The sequence below is a fragment of the Ascaphus truei genome, chromosome 6 (genome assembly GCF_040206685.1).
Source record: "Ascaphus truei isolate aAscTru1 chromosome 6, aAscTru1.hap1, whole genome shotgun sequence".
NCBI lineage: Eukaryota > Metazoa > Chordata > Amphibia > Anura > Ascaphidae > Ascaphus > Ascaphus truei.
In genome coordinates this window covers 63,288,210-63,305,825 of record NC_134488.1, presented here as the reverse complement: position 1 = coordinate 63,305,825, position 17,616 = coordinate 63,288,210, and the positions used below count along the sequence as shown (strand labels likewise).

Below are 17,616 nucleotides of genomic sequence, written 5' to 3'. Positions count from 1 at the left end.
TGGATAATCTGATTTATGAGAAGAGGCTAGCTAAATTAGACTTGTTTAGGATTAGAAAAGAGGCGTCTAAGAGGTGATATGATAACTACGTACAAATATATTTGGGACAATACAAGGAGCTTTTAAAATAACTATTCATCCCAAGGGCAATACAAACGACACAGGGTCATCCCTTAAGGCTAAGGCCCCGCTCCCAGAGTCAGCGCGCCCGCACTGCAGACAGGTGGGGCGCTGACATACACAGACCGCGATATGCGGTCTGTAGGGAGCGGGAGGTGGGCGGGAGTTGGAGGCTTGAGCGGGAGGGGGGGCGTGGCTTGAGCGGAGGGACCCGCTACTCTCCCCCCCTCCCTCCACGGCTCGGGCTGCTGATTGAAGGTAAGCAACACACACACAGACAGAGGCAGGCACTCACGCACTCAGGCACACACATACAAACACACAGACAGGCACGCACGCACGCACGCACGCACGCACGCAGACACACACACAGACAGGCACTCACGCTGCTTTCACTTCACACTCTTCCCCGCTCCCCGAAGCCTCTCCTCCTCCCGGAGCCTCCTCTCCCCATTGGCTCACAGCCACACCACGTGACGCGTCAACGCTAGGGATCACCATTCTCTTGTATCCCATAGCGGCTGACGCGCCACAGCGTGTAGTAAGCCGTGCAGCCAGGGGGGACCGGGACCGGCTCCGCAGGATTCCCCTGCTGGTGGGGAACTCGCGTGTGGCCGCCCGCGCCACCGAGCGCAGCGGGACCGAGGCCTAAGGTTGGAGGAAAGGAGATTTCACCAGCAACAAAAGGGTTCTTTAGAGCAAGGGCAGTTAAAATGTGGAGTTCATTACCCATGGAGACTGTGATGGCAGATACAATAGAGATCTTCAAAAAAAATGAGATATCGTTTTGGAAAGGTATACAGGGATATACCAAATAAATAAACGTGGGAAGGCTGTTGATCCAGGGAGTAATCGGATTGCCAATACTGGAGTCGGGAACTAATGTATTTTATCTTCTTTATGAAACATCATTAGATGATGCATCACTGGGGGGGTTGTTTTTGCCTTCCTCTGGATCAATAGTGTCATTACAAATATGCGATAAATATTTGTTGTATAACTTTAACAAAGGTTGAACTCGATGGACGCATGTCTTTTTTTTTTTTTAAAGCTCATCTAGTATGTAATGACACTGGTTTAAAAAACGCTGCCCTATCAAGACACAGATCATTCTCTCCATATCCCTGCTGCCTTATGCCTTCATCATCCTAGTAAATGCTGCCTCAGTTGTAGCTTTGCGAGGTAAAACCGCAGGCTGTGCTGATCACTGTTTTTCTTCAAGGTGTTTCTTTTTGCCATAATGCGGAAAGGAGCACAGGATTGTCATAACCTAGCCTCGACATCATGGAGCCCCTCCGTGTAAACAACATGTGCAAATAACCGCAGACAAAAAAAAAATCCAATTTCCAAATAAAAACCTTTATTAAAGAGTTGTTTTTTTACTGTTACACAAAATACTTTTATCCATAAAGAACATACCTGTTGGGATCATTGGTATATATTAACCCCTGCAATGCAGAAACATCCCCAGGGTTTAAACAAACGTTAAAACCAGGTATTGCTGTGTGTGGAGCTCTTGGCTTAGCAGAAGGAAAAAAGTTGGGTCTCTCATATTTGGTGGAAAAAGTGCAATGCTACTTGGCCATACATCCAGGCGCAGGAAGACAAGCAAAGTACTTCTCTACTATAGTCCACTGTAATATAGTGATACGTTTGTCTGCCTCTTTAAATGCCCCAACAGTGATTGGGGCGGACTTAAAGCAGAATGAGAGAACCACCAAAACAGATACATTTTAAAGCAGAAACAAAAAACCCTTACATATTTCACCAGAATAAAAAGGGAGTATAGTACTGATTTATAAAAAGTATGCAATCATGGTAAAAAATAGATAGGACCAAAAATTGGGACCAGGTGGAAATGCACCTGTAACCCAGGGTATAGCTGGTCCGTTTTGGCTGGGAACGTGTTAATGCAAATTCAAAAGGATGGCACCATTTGCACATAGCTAGGCCTTCTCTGCCACATATTATTATTAGAGCTGTGCCAAGCTTTCACACAAGGCCAAACCAGGTGAAACTTGCACTTCCAGCCGTGAACCCCCCCCCCCAGCCTGGTCAGAGTTCACAAGCAATTGGCCCAGCATTAAGTCAATGTGCAAACTCTCCAATATCTCAATGCAGAGACTGTAAATAAGGAGCATGCACACAACTTAAAGCTTGCAAAACCACAACATTATGTTTGTGGCATTATTAACCCTCTGAGGTTTAGCAAAACATTCCGCAAGGAAGCAAAGCTGGAGGGTAAGAAAACACAGAGAAGTCTGCCACTGCACTATGGACAGTTTAGCACATGTCCACGTGTTATGCGGTTCAGTTAGAGTCCTCTGAGCTGCTGTTCCCTCTGGCACCGGAGAGGTGAATCTCACACAGGAGGATGGCGAGTGGTTTTAACTATGTTCGTGCTGGCAGTATGTGAACACCTCAATTCACTTGGCATAACGATAAAGCAAGGAGTTTGGAAAGGTTTGTAAGCGTGTTATGTGAACTCCTGCATCAGCATTCAATTCCACTGTTCAGTACCTGCCGCCCCCCCCCCCCTCCCAAAAGAGGGGTACAATAGCATACATTGATTGGCATTGTTTAGGGGAGGGGAGAAGATGCCACAAAGCCCTATTTTGGAGATGGTTAGTGACACAGAGACATGTACCACCAGGCGTTGAAGCATCAGTCCCATCTGCTCTCTTTACTTACCAGAACTGGGACCCCTACAGCTAAATCCTGTGTGTGTCCCCCCCCCCAACTTCCAGGGATCACCCCGGTTTCCAAAATGCAGGCACCATGAAAGAACACTTGCCCGGTAGACACAAAATGGCAACAGGGTCAGGCTTTCTCCAGCAGCCAATAGAAAGTTGCAGCATCATTGGGAGAGGAGGTTGTTACTTTCTAATGGTGACCCTGTGGTCATGTTTTTTTTTTTTTTAAAGAAACAAGTCTATTTTACCAGCAAAAGGGGATCCGCAAAGGTCAGGGATCCACGAAGGTCAGGGATCCACGAAGGTCAGGGATCCACGAAGGTCGGGACCCCCCCCCCCCCCCACCCCCCCACTAAAGTAAGAAAAATAATTATTTTGTGGGGGGGGGGGGGGGGGGAGGCAATCAATGCCTTTAGACTAAATTAACCAACATTAAATAACATGGGAGAGAAAGGGAAAAACCCAGAATCAATATGAGAGGTTTATAGAGATCTGGATACAGGCAAAATAGGAATCCAACGTTTTCAAAACTAAAACATACAGCAAAAAAAAAAAATTTAAAAAGAGACTACAAATATATTATATACTGTTACGTAGGGAAAAAAGTTTTAGTAGGAAAGAAAATGGAATTTTCTAGTAATATGTTTCTTCTACTTTGCGTATTTATATAATACAATATTTGAAGATAAGACACGGGCAGTGAGAGTTAAGTGAGGTGCGAGGAGAGAAAACAGGATGCACAAATGCCAATGGCATGAAATCTGTGCAGATACAACATTATAAAAGATGACTGAGGGAAGCAAAGATCTATGGGGGGGGGAGGGAGAATTCATAACCTTTAAGCTTCCCCAAGGAATACCCCACTTATTTGCAAAGTGAAACAGTGGCAAACTCACCGTAAAAAAAAATAACTGTTATAATAAACAGTGGGTTTGTCTAAACGTGTTCCCAGTTATACTCGAGATGCAGAAAGCAGCAGCGTACACTTGAAGACAGACACAAACCCTTTAAAACCAGAGTGACACCAAGACCCACTTTTCTCCCACAACCCTCCCCCCCACCCCAAAAAAAAAGCAGAAACTCAACCGATTTCAAAGGGGGATAGGAAACTCATCATGCTCATTTTTAGTAAGTTGCCGGCAAGTAACAGTGTCCAGACAGTCTCACTTCACTCGCTCGCTGACTTTTAACCTAAGATAGATCGGGTTGGGGAAGGGTCAGCTAAGAATGGGAGAGGGTCTTTATCTCAGCGATGGCAAAACCCCTTCATTCAGTGCATTCATCGGCAGAAGACCAAATTCTGGAAGAGACAGAAAAAAAAAAAATCAAATAAAACTGTGTAACCAGCCAAGTTGCTCAGCTATAACACTGTCACCATCACTGCACATCCCTCATCGGTCTGTGGCTATAAACAGTACCAGACTTAAAAACATGCAGAATATTTTTGGCCTGATGAATTGAGAAAGGTTTGCTCCCTTAGACTTTGCCAATAATACATGGTCACATTCAACCAAAAAGTGTTGAGGCCGTGTCTTCTTTCATTTAAAGCAGCAACACAACAATCACAAAAAGTTTGGTTATCTCCCCCCCTTTCCCTCAGCAGTGTAGGAGAATATATATACACACACACACACACACACACACACACACACACAGTTGCCCGGGATGTAATGTTCCTGCTCTCCTCTCTCTCTCTTTCCCCGTCTCCCTCCCTCTCTTCCCCCCCTTCCCTCCCTCCCTCTCTTCCCCCCCCTCCCTCTCTTCCCCCCGCTCCCTCTCTTCCCCCCGCTCCCTCTCTTCCCCCCCCTCCCTCCCTCTCTTCCCCCCCTCCCTCCCTCTCTTCCCCCCCCTCCCTCCCTCTCTTCCCCCCCTTCCCCCCCCCTCCCTTTCTTCCCCCCGCTCCCTCCCTCCCTCTCTTCCCCCCGCTCCCTCCCTCTCTTCCCCCCGCTCCCTCCCTCCCTCTCTTCCCCCCGCTCCCTCCCTCTCTCTCTTCCCCCCGCTCCCTCCCTCCCTCTCTTCCCCCCGCTCCCTCCCTCCCTCTCTTCCCCCCGCTCCCTCCCTCCCTCTCTTCCCCCCGCTCCCTCCCTTCCCCCCGCTCCCTCCCTCCCTCTCTTCCCCCCGCTCCCTCCCTCCCTCTCTTCCCCCCCCTCCCTCTCTCTCTCTTCCCCCCCCTCCCTCTCTCTCTCTTCCCCCCCCTCCCTCTCTCTCTTCCCCCCCTCCCTCTCTCTCTTCCCCCCTCCCTCTCTCTTCCCCCCCCTCCCTCCCTCTCTTCCCCCCGCTCTCCCTCTCTTCCCCCCTCCCTCCCTCTCTTCCCCCCGCTCTCCCTCTCTTCCCCAAGCTCTCTCTCTCTTCCCCCCGCTCTCTCTCTCTTCCCCCCGCTCTCTCTCTCTTCCCCCCGCTCTCTCTCTCTCTCTTCCCCCCGCTCTCTCTCTCTCTCTTCCCCCCGCTCTCTCTCTCTTCCCCCCCTCCCTCTCTCTCTTCCCCCCCCTCCCTCTCTCTCTTCCCCCCCCTCCCTCTCTCTCTTCCCCCCCCTCCCTCTCTCTCTTCCCCCCCCTCCCTCTCTCTCTTCCCCCCCCTCCCTCTCTCTCTTCCCCCCCCTCCCTCTCTCTCTTCCCCCCCCTCCCTCTCTCTCTTCCCCCCCCTCCCTCCCTCTTCCCCCCCCTCCCTCCCTCTCTTCCCCCCGCTCTCCCTCTCTTCCCCCCGCCTCTCCCTCTCTTCCCCCCGCTCTCTCTCTTCCCCCCGCTCTCTCTCTCTCTCTTCCCCCCGCTCTCTCTCTCTCTCTTCCCCCCGCTCTCTCTCTCTCTTCCCCCCGCTCTCTCTCTCTCTTCCCCCCGCTCTCTCTCTCTCTTCCCCCCGCTCTCTCTCTCTCTCTTCCCCCCGCTCTCTCTCTCTCTCTTCCCCCGCTCCCTCTCTCTCTTCCCCCCCTCCCTCTCTCTCTTCCCCCCCTCCCTCTCTCCCCCCCCCTCCCTCTCTCTCTTCCCCCCCCTCCCTCTCTCTCTTCCCCCCCCCTCCCTCTCTCTCTCTCTTCCCCCCCCCTCCCTCTCTCTCTTCCCCCCCTCCCTCCCTCTCTTCCCCCCCCTCCCTCCCTCTCTTCCCCCCCCTCCCTCCCTCTCTTCCCCCCCCTCCCTCCCTCTTCCCCCCCTCCCTCCCTCTTCCCCCCCCTCCCTCCCTCTTCCCCCCCCTCCCTCCCTCTCTCTCCCCCCCCTCCCTCTCTTCCCCCCCTCCCTCTCCCTCTTCCCCCCCCCCCTCTCTCTCTCTTCCCCCCCCCTCTCTCTCTCTTCCCCCCCCTCTCTCTCTCTTCCCCCCCCCCTCTCTCTCTCTCTTCCCCCCCCCCTCTCTCTCTCTCTTCCCCCCCCCCTCTCTCTCTCTCTTCCCCCCCCCCTCTCTCTCTCTTCCCCCCCTCTCGGGGGAGTGGAGGAGGAGAGGGGGGATGATGCGGCACCTGGCAACGTGTGAGAGGCGTCGGTGTCGTTTACTCGGCGGGATTCGGTGTGTCGAGAGGTGAGGTGGAGGAGGGGGGCGTTTTAGGTGAGGCTGTGGAGCCGAGGGGCGTGCGCCGCTGGCCCCACGGTGCACAGGCTGGGGTTTGCTGTGGGTGGGGGGGATGTGAGGAGAGGTGAGGCGGCGGCGGCACCGAGGAGCGGGCAGCGTTGCTGAGTGTGACCAATGAGGCATGCGGTCTGTGTGTGGGGGGGCGGGGAGGGGGGGTGTGTGAGCGGGTGGGGGTGAGGGAGAGCGCCGGGTGAGGGAGTGGCCTATGGGTGGTGAGAGCCGTGGTGAGGTGAGAGTCCCCCGCTGTGTCCCGGGCGCTCGCTCCGCTCCCCCGCTGGTGCCGGGGGGGGGGGGGGGTGGCACGTCACTCCGCCTCAGGCCAATGAGAGCTGTGCGGGGGCGGGCCGGCCAAGGGAGCAATCTCATTGGCCTGAGGGACACAGGCCATGCAGACATACAGTGCTTTCAGAAATATATAGTAGATATAGATATATATATATACACACACACACTGGTTGACAAATCACCAAAAAAATCTACTCGCCACCTATTACCAAACGTGTGCTGCTTGGGCCAATAGGAGCTCGCCACAATGTTAAATCCACTCGCCCGGGGTGAGCAAATGTATAGGTTTGTCGAACAGTGTGTGTGTGTGTGTGTGTGTGTGTGTGTGTGTGTGTGTGTGTATATATACACACACACACACACACACACACACAGAGGTATAGGGAACAGAATGCGTTACCTTGACGATTTGGTGTGCAAGCTTATGATGCTTTGGCCAAAATATCTAACTAAAAAAACATATTTTATTATTATTAGTATTAGTACTGAAGCATTATTTCTTGTAATTATTACCATGTATGTTTTGTCATTTGGATGTAGCACTGGGCAACCCTGTTTGAGATAGATATATCCATCTATCTCAATCTATCTATATCTATAATAGCGTGAACTGGGAGATGTCACAGAGCTAAACTGTGCCATTTGTGGGTCTGGGGATAGTTCTGATCCCAAGATATGTACCAGTGAAGTTACTGGGTTCAAATCACCTGAAGGACAGCAAATTGGCCTGAGATTCGGCATCCGCAACCATTTAAATTCCCGTTAAAAACCAGGAAGTGAAACAAGTAACATCTCAGCTAAAAAATAAAATCCTCGGGAAGGAGGGGGACCCCGGAAGTAAAGCTCTGGAGCACCCCTCATTTACATGCAGTAAAAAAAGGAGGGCATTTGTTAGGGGGGAGGGGATTGTTGCTTTATTTTACTTAATCTGGATTGATCTTGTAGGCTTCTCTTGAAATACAGTTCTTTCCCAAATAACCCCTGCCTATGAATCCTCTTTAAGCCAGTAATAATCAGGTGAAACATGTGATCTTGAAGCAGTTTCAAACCTGTTCATATGATTAAAGTGGGAATTTTGCTGGACACACAAAGATTCCTTAAAGTCTGATGCGGGGCATAGCACTCCAGTCTGTCGTTAACCGTTATTGACATGAATGGGGTGCTATACCTCGCACCACCACTTCATTCATACCCATGGAGAGATGGCTTGCTGCTCGGAGTAAAGGCCTCCAGGGCCGTTTCATTACTGTGCAGAAATTTCTTTCATCTCCCTTTTACTGCCCTGCGGAACGTGTTCGTATTATAAAACAGATGATAAATACATACACATATACATAGTGAAGTAATTACAACGGCCGGCTGTGTAAGGAGAAATGCCCATCGTCGGACTAAGATGGTACTCGACTGGATTCCGAGGGATATCAAAAGACCAAGATCAAAAGTAAGAAGGCAGGATGAAAGAAGAACGTGTTGGAGCAACATGAAGAGGCTTGTATCCTCAGTACCTGGAAGATAATTTGGGAGGCCTTCACCCAGCAGTGGATCGATAAGGGCTGGAGATACACACACAAAGCCCCACACACATCATCCACCCATCCGAGCCCCTGACCTCCATATCTACAGGTCCAGTTACGCCTGCACATCCATCAACTCTGGAGGCATCGGAGATTTGGGGTGCTTGCTCTCAAAGTGTTGCTTGAATGTTTTGGGGTCTGGCATCTGTGTCTGAAACAGAGAGAAGCCAGGGGTTTATATCACTGTGAATCTCCAGAGATGCTTCTTCACAAGTGTGGGTTCGGCTCCCCCTACAAAGGGTTAAAGAGAACAAATTTAAAAAAAGCTGCAAAGTGGAATTCATCATCGGCACTTACACAGTGCTAATGTGTATAATTTCACAGGCACAATACATTTCCGTTCTGTAGAGCTTACAAACAGCCCCTGTAAGCTCAGAACACACACATACATTTGTGTCAAAAAGGAGCACTACTGGGTTTGTGACCTCATGTATACAACAAAAAAGACAAAAAGACACACACACACACACACACACACACACACACACACACACACACACACACACACACACACACACACACACACACACGTGTTCTGACACCTTCCAGCCACTTCTTTCCCTGCTAATGGTGTTAATTTATCTAATTTAATACCGACTAATCTTAAAACTCACCTCTCAAAAAAAGCATCACAATAGCCTGCACTCATGGCTACCGTCTCGCATCCAGTGTCCCTCCTACCAACCATTGTGGCCAAGCACTGCCATCTACTGCACTTATTCCCTCATTTGCTGTCTCCAAACAGATCACTTATAGTGCAAGCTCTCCAGGGCAGGGATTTCCTTTCCTATTGCCTGAAATTGCTCCACTTATTGGATTATAATTTCCTATACCGTATTGTCTTTTATAAAGCACGGAGTACACGGTCAGCGCAATATAAAGATATACATGCATTTGCACTGACCGTGATCCCTAGCAGATGCCCTTACCACCTTGAACACCGCCTTACCCTCTAAATTCTCCCTACTTACCATTTAAGATTATAAACTCTTCAGGACAGAGACTCCTTTTCCTGTTAGTTTTATGTCTGAGTCACGTATTCCCATTATGTGTTATATACATCACGTCATGTGTATTACTGCTGTGAAGATATACATGCAGGGAGATTGATTGAATTGCAGCAGTGCTTGGCCAAGGTAAGGGCCTGAAGAACACAAATCTCTGAGTCAGCTCCTTGCCCCACCTCGTACGAGTCACTATTTCCCTGTGCCTCAGGCACCAAAATTAGATTATAAACTCATCAAGGCAGGGACATGTATGTAAAGAGACCCAACTGCTCAGAGCAGTTACCTAGGGACAGTGTGTAGACAAACTTAAAAAAAAAAAAAAGTATATGCTATTAAGCCATTCAGCCCTGAAGAGGCCAGGGATGAGAGGTGGACGTCTCACCCGGCACACAGGGCAGGTGAAGACAAGCGCGGCTTTAGCTGCAGCCTTCTGATCGTTGCCCTGCTTTTTCTTCTCTGCCTGCTTCTTGGCGTTCTTCTGCTGGGACTGGATCTTCTGCTGCCCACGGGCCATGCTGGCAGCTCTGCGGAGAGAGAACACCCTGTGCGTTACTACTCACCTACCGTGGTGTGCTCAGGTCTGGAGACCCAGGAGCACGCACAGTGAGCAGTCTCCTGCCGTATGACAGCATTCACTTGGATGCAAGGGGTTTTACGACCGAAGACCGCTGAATAAACATGGTCCCATACAGGTAGTCCTCGTTATCCAATGTTTCCCTTTACAACGAATGGCATATACAACGCAACCCTATGGGCCGTTATCCGACGCCTGAATGCGTTATCCAACGCTCACCGCCACTGATTAACATGGGACTCACTTTACAACGGTTTCACTATCCAATGCAACTTCCAGAACGGACTACGTTGGATAACTGAGGACTGTCTGTATCTCCATAAAGACCAATACTAGGCAAGACAAAGATATCAACGTGTACAACGTGCTTTCTGCTCTCCCCTCCATATACCGCTCCCCTATCTCTATCTCCCCCGTCCATATACCGCCCCCATCGGTGTTACTTTCTCCTCTATATACCGCTATCACTCTCCCCCTTTCAAATACACCGCTCCCATCCCTCTATTGCGCTCTTTCCCTGCTACTCCATATACCGTTCTCTTCTCTCGCCGTCCGCCTCCTCAGGCCTCGCCTCTGTCGCGATAATCACGGGCGAGGGGAAACAAGTCGCGATAACCACGGGCGAGGGTCAGATCCGGGGCGTTCCGGTTTCTACCAGTTCTTGGGTGACGTCACATCCAAGCCAGGCGACGACCACATGCACTTCCTGCCAACCGCGCCACCATAGATACTGGAGGACCCGGGCAGAGCGTCCCCACAGAGCCTATGAGAAGCACGTGTCTGCATGGGGCTTAATTACAGCTGCAATGCCACTTAGACGTTAGACCAGTGATCCAGACATTAGCGCTTAAATGGATGATTGAAGCTTTTCTTGGAAACAAACAAACATTTTTTTATATCTAATCTAGTGTAAGTAGCGCCACGCAAAAAATTGTGCAGGCAAAATGAGTTCCTGCCCTGTAGAGTTTACTATGTCATTTTGGTGCCGAAAGCGCAGGATGATGAAGGAATTTACGTCCAAGGTCACAGAGCTGGCACTTCCATCTTTCTTTAGAGACCAACATGAAGCTCATTATAGTGATAATGACATTATTAGGAGTGAGCCCCCTGGATCCGGACTTGATAGGGCTCAACATTTGTTTTACTGCAACATTTCTTTATTTAAAGCGGCGTTATTTCTTCTAGTTTACACACAAACCTCACATTTCTCCTAGCATATAAGCAATGGAACGAGATGTAAAAAATAAAATAAACCATACTTCGCTTTATTTAAAAAGGGGTTTAAACCAGTATGGTTTTATTTAACTCGATTTCTTCACTGTTGTGTGCAGCAATGCATTATAAATGCAATAGGTTGCAGGTCCCTGGCCCTGCCTGGGTGTAAATCTTTATATCTTGACCGGATGAAACTGAAGCCCAGTGTATTCCATTTAGAATGTAAAATCACTCACATATTCGAGATGTCTTGTCTTCCATTTGTACTGCACAATAGCATAACAACACAAATACCCTATTTCCTCAATTCTAAGATGCACCTTTTTTTCGATTTTCACATCTCTGAAATCGGGGTGCGTCTTAGGCCTCGTTCAGGGTGCCAGCTGCAGGACTCGGAGGGAGGGCGTGAGGGAGGCAGTGCTGCAGTTTGCTGGGCGATCTGTGTTTATCCCCCAGCAGACTTTTCAGCGTTGGGGAGGGGGCGGGGTTACACACAGCAGGGTAAGTATCCAAGTTGCAGTCATGAAATCATTCTGAAGAATGATTTCATTGGCTGCCTTGGTCCCTGTGACGCTGCTGCACCTCCAAAAAACGAAATTTTCGTTTATTGAAACTAGTCAGCCTAAACTCCTGGCTTCGGAGACAGGGCGGTTGCTACCCTGAAAACCAGTATTCAAATTGAATACTTTGTTTCTCACGGCAGCACGCACGGCAGCACGTCCTCCCTCCGAAGCCAGCACCCTGAACGAGGCCTTAGAATCAATGTATTAAAAAAAATATTTTTACGTTTCTACAGTACTAACCCCCTCTTTTCACTTAACATGTTTCAGGAGAGGTCCCATGTCGGCAGAGGACGAAGTGTGCGGCGGCGGCAGGAGAGCTCCCACGTCTGCAGATGGTTGAAGATGGACAGCGGGCGGGAGTACGGCGGCAGGACAGGTCCCAAATCTGCAGGTGAATGAAGATAAGAAAACTGCGGGCGTGCGGTGGCAGAGGCAGCTAATTGATCATAATAGCAGGAGCAGAGAGTAGGGGAACAGCTGGGGAGGTGCACACTAACACCGGAACTTGACCGGTGTCTGACTTCCGGTTACAGTTTGCACCTCCCAAGCCGTTCCCCTATGCCGCTCAGCTCTCCTGCTATTATGATCTCCTGCCGCCACACACCACCGCACATGCCCGCTGTCTTCTTATCTTCATTCACCTGCAGACTATGGACCTGTCCTGCTGTCGCACACCCACCCGCTGTCCATCTTCAACCATCTGCAGACGTGGGACCTCTCCTGCCTCCGCCGCCCGCTTCATTCTCCGCAGACATGGGACCTCTCCTGAAACATGGTAAGTGAAAAAGTAATTTTCCTCGATTGTAAGACGCCTTCGATTTGGCCCTTACAAATCGAGGAAATACGGTAGTAACAATGACGATCGTTCTGATTTTAGGCCTAAACCAAGCTGTACAGTGTAATCACAGAGTGCCATCAGGATGGAAACCTAACTGACCTAGACTGTTCTCAATGCTGGTTACCATTAAGGGATAAACTTATTTCAGATAATAGACTTGTTGATAATAAATAAGTGTAGGTTCCAGCCCAATTTTAAATGCGCTTTGGAGACCCCACAAAACACTTCAATAGAGGTGATCATGATGAATAAGCAACAGTAATTGCGTGAGAGATAAAGGGCCCTTAAATTTAAAGTTTATGTAACTGCAGTCTTTATCTTAGCAAATGTTAGTGTTTAATTTTTGTGTTTTTAAGTTTGGCGCACATTTGACACTAAATACAATACTATATCATTTACAAGTGCTTGTTACTATTCTAAGTGTAAGGCTGTGATTATAGTGTGCACAGCGCAAACAAAATGCAGCAGCACGATCAGGCCGGCCATAGTGCACGTCAGCAAGAGCAACCGCGCATCAAAATTTTGAGCCGACAAAAAAATAAATTACATTTTTTTCCCCACGCAACGGCCGCGTCACGTGAATGGTTCAGCCAATGAGGGCGATCCAGGGTGGTGACACCTCCGCCACACATCCCATCTAGAGTGCGCTCACCTCTCGGGTAACAGGTGCGCGTGATACGCTCCGTCGCACGCCTGTACTATAAACAATGCCTTAGTGCAGCGGCGCGCAAAGTGGGGGGGGCGCGGGGTTTACAGAGGCCCCCGCGCGCTTCCTGAAGGCATTTAAATTAATACCGGGGGAGATGCAGGGCCTCTATAAACCTTACTTACCTTGATTCAGACGCATTGCCATGGCAACGCGCTGTCAAATGATGCCGCTGGGTCATGTGACGTCACGTTGCCAGGACGTGTGAATCAAGGTAAGAGTGGTGGGGCGCGAGGGGGAAAGCCAGCAAGGGGGGTGGGTGTATAGGGAGAAAAGATTGCGCTCCCCTGCCTTAGTGTCTAATAATACACCATTATTTCTAGTGGCTGCATTAATTTGAAATAATTTAATGAAAAGGTATTTTAAACATGTTCCTATAGGAACAATGCATCATCATATCATTGCCGTTAATTGAAAATATCTTTATATCAATTGACTATTAGGGTGTGCAACAATTACTAGGAATTACATTTCTCGCAGCTACCTTCCTTTTAATGTAGGTGGTATAATGGACTTTCTAGTTATGTTCTGCGCTAAGCAGCAATGGTTCACACTGAACATCTGGATGTGCTCATGTGTGGTGTCTGTAGGTCAAATAAAAAAGGGCAAGGACACTATATGCACTATAAAAAAATAATACAAGCACACAACCAATACCCAACTCTGATTTTAGATTATTTACACCCTTTGTTAATTCATGTACTCCTTAATACACAATACATCATCCACTGGGAATTCAGAAATAAGGGTTGTACAGTTAATTATCCATTTATTCTCTGATAAAAAGACCGCCCATCAGGCCCAGACCTGCCACTAACCTTTAACCATGAATATTTATATACTTTAAAAAAAAAAAAATCTTTTAAAGAAGGTATTTCTACATTAATGTCATAAAAACCATCTACCGACAAAATGTTTAATGGTCTATGCACCCCATATACGATCGTTGTAATGCACATCTTGCATGTATGTATTACAGACTAATCTGAAGGAATAACGCACATCACAAAGCTAAAATTATAATAAAAAAAGTGTATTAAAAACAAAAACTTGGGAGTTCCAACATCGGAGCGTTCGATCTTTCTGTGGTGGGCTGTGACTGAACTCCCACAATCTTGTGTCCTATTCGACAAGAGAAATATCACTTCTGCTTAATAGAATGTCCACCAGAAGAAAATATTAAAAAAAAAAAAAAATATCAAAGCCAATTATACAAGTCTTGGCCATTTATGATTCCAACTGGCTTCTCCAATGGTGTTTTCCCCCACACTTCTTCAAATTCCTTGACAGGCAACAGCTGCCCATAAAAATGCACCTGCAGCTGTGAATCGAGCCAGGAAGACACGTCAGTGTCCACGGTCAACCAAACCAGGTTATAGTCTTCCATACACATCCGTTTTTTTTGTCCTTAGAAGTGGATGAGAATTGCGCAGGGCGTTTGGTCACAAATAAACACAGCGCTCAGTCACGGGTAAAGAATCAGGGATAGGACTTTACTTCAGCCACACACAGCTCTGTGCGTTAAAAACACATCGGTGAATTATTGTACAAGCAAGATAAGAACTAACAGATACACAAATCGGAAAAGGACTAATTTGTCTCATATTATACTCCGTTACTGCTAAGACAAAACCGTAAAAAAAAAAAAAAAAATTAAAAAAAAAAAAAAAAAAGGGATGGGGAAAAAAACCAACACTGGAAACCCCTTTTAATTCCTTTGCCCTCAAGGGAGCCAGCAACAGATTGCAAAGCAATATAACATGCAAGACAATACATTTCTGGCCTCTGACAGCAAACAGGTTAATGACCTTAACATTGAAATGCAGATTCATTTGTTGCTCTGAATCTTCACCACAAGCTCGGTCTTGCAGAGGGTATTCATTATATGGATGAGAGCCAGGGGTGGGGCAACTCCAGTCCTCAAGGGCCACCAACAGGTCAGGTTTTCAGGATATAGTCATAATGACTGAGCCACCTGTGCTGAAGCAGGGATATCCTGAAAACCTGACCTGTTGGCGGCCCTTGAGGACTGGAGTTGCCCACCCCTGGGACAGACCTTAAATTAATAAAAGCTAAAAGTTAGGTATAGCTTTTTTTCTTCTTCTAAGAATAAAAAATAAAATAAAAACGTGGAAACGTTCTTTTGTGAAGGTGTAATATCTGTCCGTATTCTTTAATTAGGAGATCAGCAGGGAAGGAGGAATATTTGGAAAATAGCAATGTTTAATGCCATTTTTGTTGAGGGGAAAATAAAGGTCCAAACGGTGCTATTAAAATAGAAGTCATAGTGGCAGATGGGAATAATTTTGATGCACTATACCTCAAACATGGTCCACTTAGAATCAGTGGTATTTTTGTTAAGTTAAACCTAGCTGACTAGTGCCTTTAAAAACAACTTATAAGTGTATGAATTGTTTTATTTTTACCTTTTTCATGCCTAAATATGAAGTTTGGGGTGAATTTTACTGCCTCTACCTCAAATTTAGCTCGTGCATGTCACTCCCAACCATAAGTTCCCATTTCAAATGAAAACATTGGAAAAATGTCCAGACTTTCAAAAATGCTTAAAAAATACTTGTCCTAAAAATGAAAAAGAAAGACACAAATCAGCTTGTTTTAACCTATTATACATATCAGTGTCATCAGTGGGACTTCACCTTTAACGGCAATGGGGCTGTTTTATATAACTTCTTGCAGAGACCAATAATTCATTTTTTTAAAATAAAAACACAGAAGGACAGCCTGTTTCCTTAGTGGGTTAACCCCTTTGTGACTGGAGATGACCTGCAGCACTCCACTCAGCACACAAGGGTTAACTCCTTTGCTGCCCCCTGGGAGCAAATGGGGAGAGGTATCAACATTTTGGCAGTAACGACAACTGCCAGAATTTGTGGGATTTTGGTAGAAGGAAACAGCATAAGGGAAATACACTTCGTCAAGATATCTTTGCACTCAAGAGGCAACCGTGATACTGTTTATGAAGCAGTAGTGATACGCACTATGCAAGTGGGGTTTCTGAGATGCCATAGCAGCGTCTGAGCTGTCAGTGTCCCAAAACAGAGAATAGGACCCCCCCCTCTTTCTGATTTCTGTGGGTGTCGTTCTTCTCTTTGCTGGGCTTCCGGTTAAGAGCGGTGCAGGGGAGGTGAGGCTGTGTGTCACAACCCTGGTAAAAAGTGGGAACCCTGTCTGAAGTGGCAAAGCAGGCTCACTTGTTGACCATGTTTATGGCAAAGCCACTACTGTAACAAGTTCAAATGGGCTTGCAATGTAGTGTGTAAAATACACATATATATATATATATATATATATATATATATATATATATATATATATATATATATATATTATACATATATATTATACATACACACACTCCCTACAGGATCACCCCCTAACACTGCTCTTGCAACGATACAGTAGGTGGTGCCTGGCTCTAGCACAGTGTCACTGAACACTAGAAGAGATCTTTTCCTTAAAACAATCCCCCTCAAGCTCCAGTTAAAAAGACATTACAGTTCCTAACACAGGCTGATCACCTTGCACACAGGTGAAGAATCCTCTTCGGATTGCCGTTTTGTCTCTGTGCCCTTCCTCAGTTTCCCACGGCTGAGATTTAGGGCTTCTAAGTCCCCTCTCCCGCTCAGATCCAGCGGGGTGGCTTATTTTTAATCTATACATATAGGGAAAGGGGGGAGGGGAGGAGTAGTAGTGGATGAGTTTAGATGGGGAGAAGAGGGCAGGGTGAGAACGTTGCATTCACAGTTTAGTGCTTGCCCCGCCGTGTGTATAAGAATGAGGTGTTTGGGGATGGGTTTTGGGGTTGGAAGGACAGAAGGATCCAACGCACGCTTAATCAGACAATTCAACTTCTGAGTCCTCTTTCGCTTTGGTCAGCTCCTCGTGGATCTCTCGCACCATTAGGATGCGGGTCAGCATGCTGTCCAACGTGCCCGGGTCTATGGGCAGGGTGGAGAACCACATGGGGCTGTTCGGCACGCAGGAGCGCTCTGGCTGCAGGTAGAAGACGTCGCTCCGCTGCTTCACGCTTTCAGAACTGCTTGGGGGACGAGAGCAGAGAAGAGGCGGATAAAGCAACCGAAAACCAAGGCAGTGTTCAGAAGACTCGAGATGGAATAACGCAATAAGTTTCATAGATTTTCTTCTATAGCACTGAATTAGTCCCTGCCCCGTTCATTTATTTTCCAATTTGTCAGGGATAGTATTTACATTTGCATCTTTTTTTGGCACAAGATAATTGTTATTGTTTTCATAAAGAACAGCAAGTTATTTTTATATCTTTGTTTTATTTCATATATTTTTTTTAACATGGTCGCTTACATCACATTACTTTTTTGCCCCGTTTTTTCCACGTACAAGGGTATATAGGTACCAGCACTGTGGTATAGCCAATTACAAAAAAAAAAATAACCCAGAACAATAAAAAAAGATACCTTTGAAGACTGAACCATATATGTCTTTTTAATTA

The 17,616-nt window shown here is 47.4% G+C and overlaps 2 protein-coding genes across 7 annotated transcripts in view; both read right to left on the bottom strand.

Moving 5' to 3' along the window:
• Window positions 1-1,458: 1,458 nt before the first annotated feature.
• On the bottom strand, window positions 1,459-10,496 carry LOC142497156 (zinc finger protein 706-like). Of its 2 annotated transcripts, none has more exons than XR_012802187.1 (4): window positions 10,339-10,496; window positions 9,614-9,755; window positions 8,156-8,375; window positions 1,459-4,113 (listed from the first exon to the last, which is right to left on the bottom strand). XR_012802187.1 is itself a non-coding variant. In XM_075604594.1 (4 exons), the coding sequence occupies exons 2-3, from the start codon at window positions 9,743-9,745 to the stop codon at window positions 8,280-8,282; spliced, it is 228 nt and encodes a 75-aa protein (XP_075460709.1). In that variant the 5' UTR covers window positions 9,746-9,755; window positions 10,339-10,496; the 3' UTR covers window positions 1,459-4,113; window positions 8,260-8,279. The 2 variants fall into 2 exon arrangements, 1 of the variants encoding a protein (XP_075460709.1); XM_075604594.1 differs by having other exon boundaries at window positions 8,260-8,375.
• Window positions 10,497-14,029: 3,533 nt separating this feature from the next.
• Window positions 14,030-17,616, bottom strand: part of ZMYM4 (zinc finger MYM-type containing 4) — an 80,718-nt gene continuing 77,131 nt past the window's right edge. For 3 of the 5 annotated variants that reach the window (XM_075604590.1, XM_075604589.1, XM_075604592.1), the window contains one exon: window positions 14,030-17,187. In XM_075604590.1, coding sequence (XP_075460705.1) covers window positions 16,980-17,187 — 208 coding nt within the window. In that variant the 3' untranslated portion in view covers window positions 14,030-16,979. The remainder of the gene's footprint in view (window positions 17,188-17,616) is intronic. The other 2 variants (XM_075604591.1, XM_075604593.1) reach the window with 1 other exon arrangement.

What these genes read in the sequence shown, in the direction of transcription:
- LOC142497156 (XM_075604594.1), bottom strand. Translation starts at nt 9,745, where the DNA reads ATGGCCCGTGGGCAGCAGAAGATCCAGTCCCAGCAGAAGAACGCCAAG. An exon ending in TCACCTGCCCTGTGTGCCGG is followed by an intron (nt 8,376 to 9,613) that starts GTGAGACGTCCA and finishes TCTCTGTTTCAG; the next exon opens with ACACAGATGCCAGACCCCAA.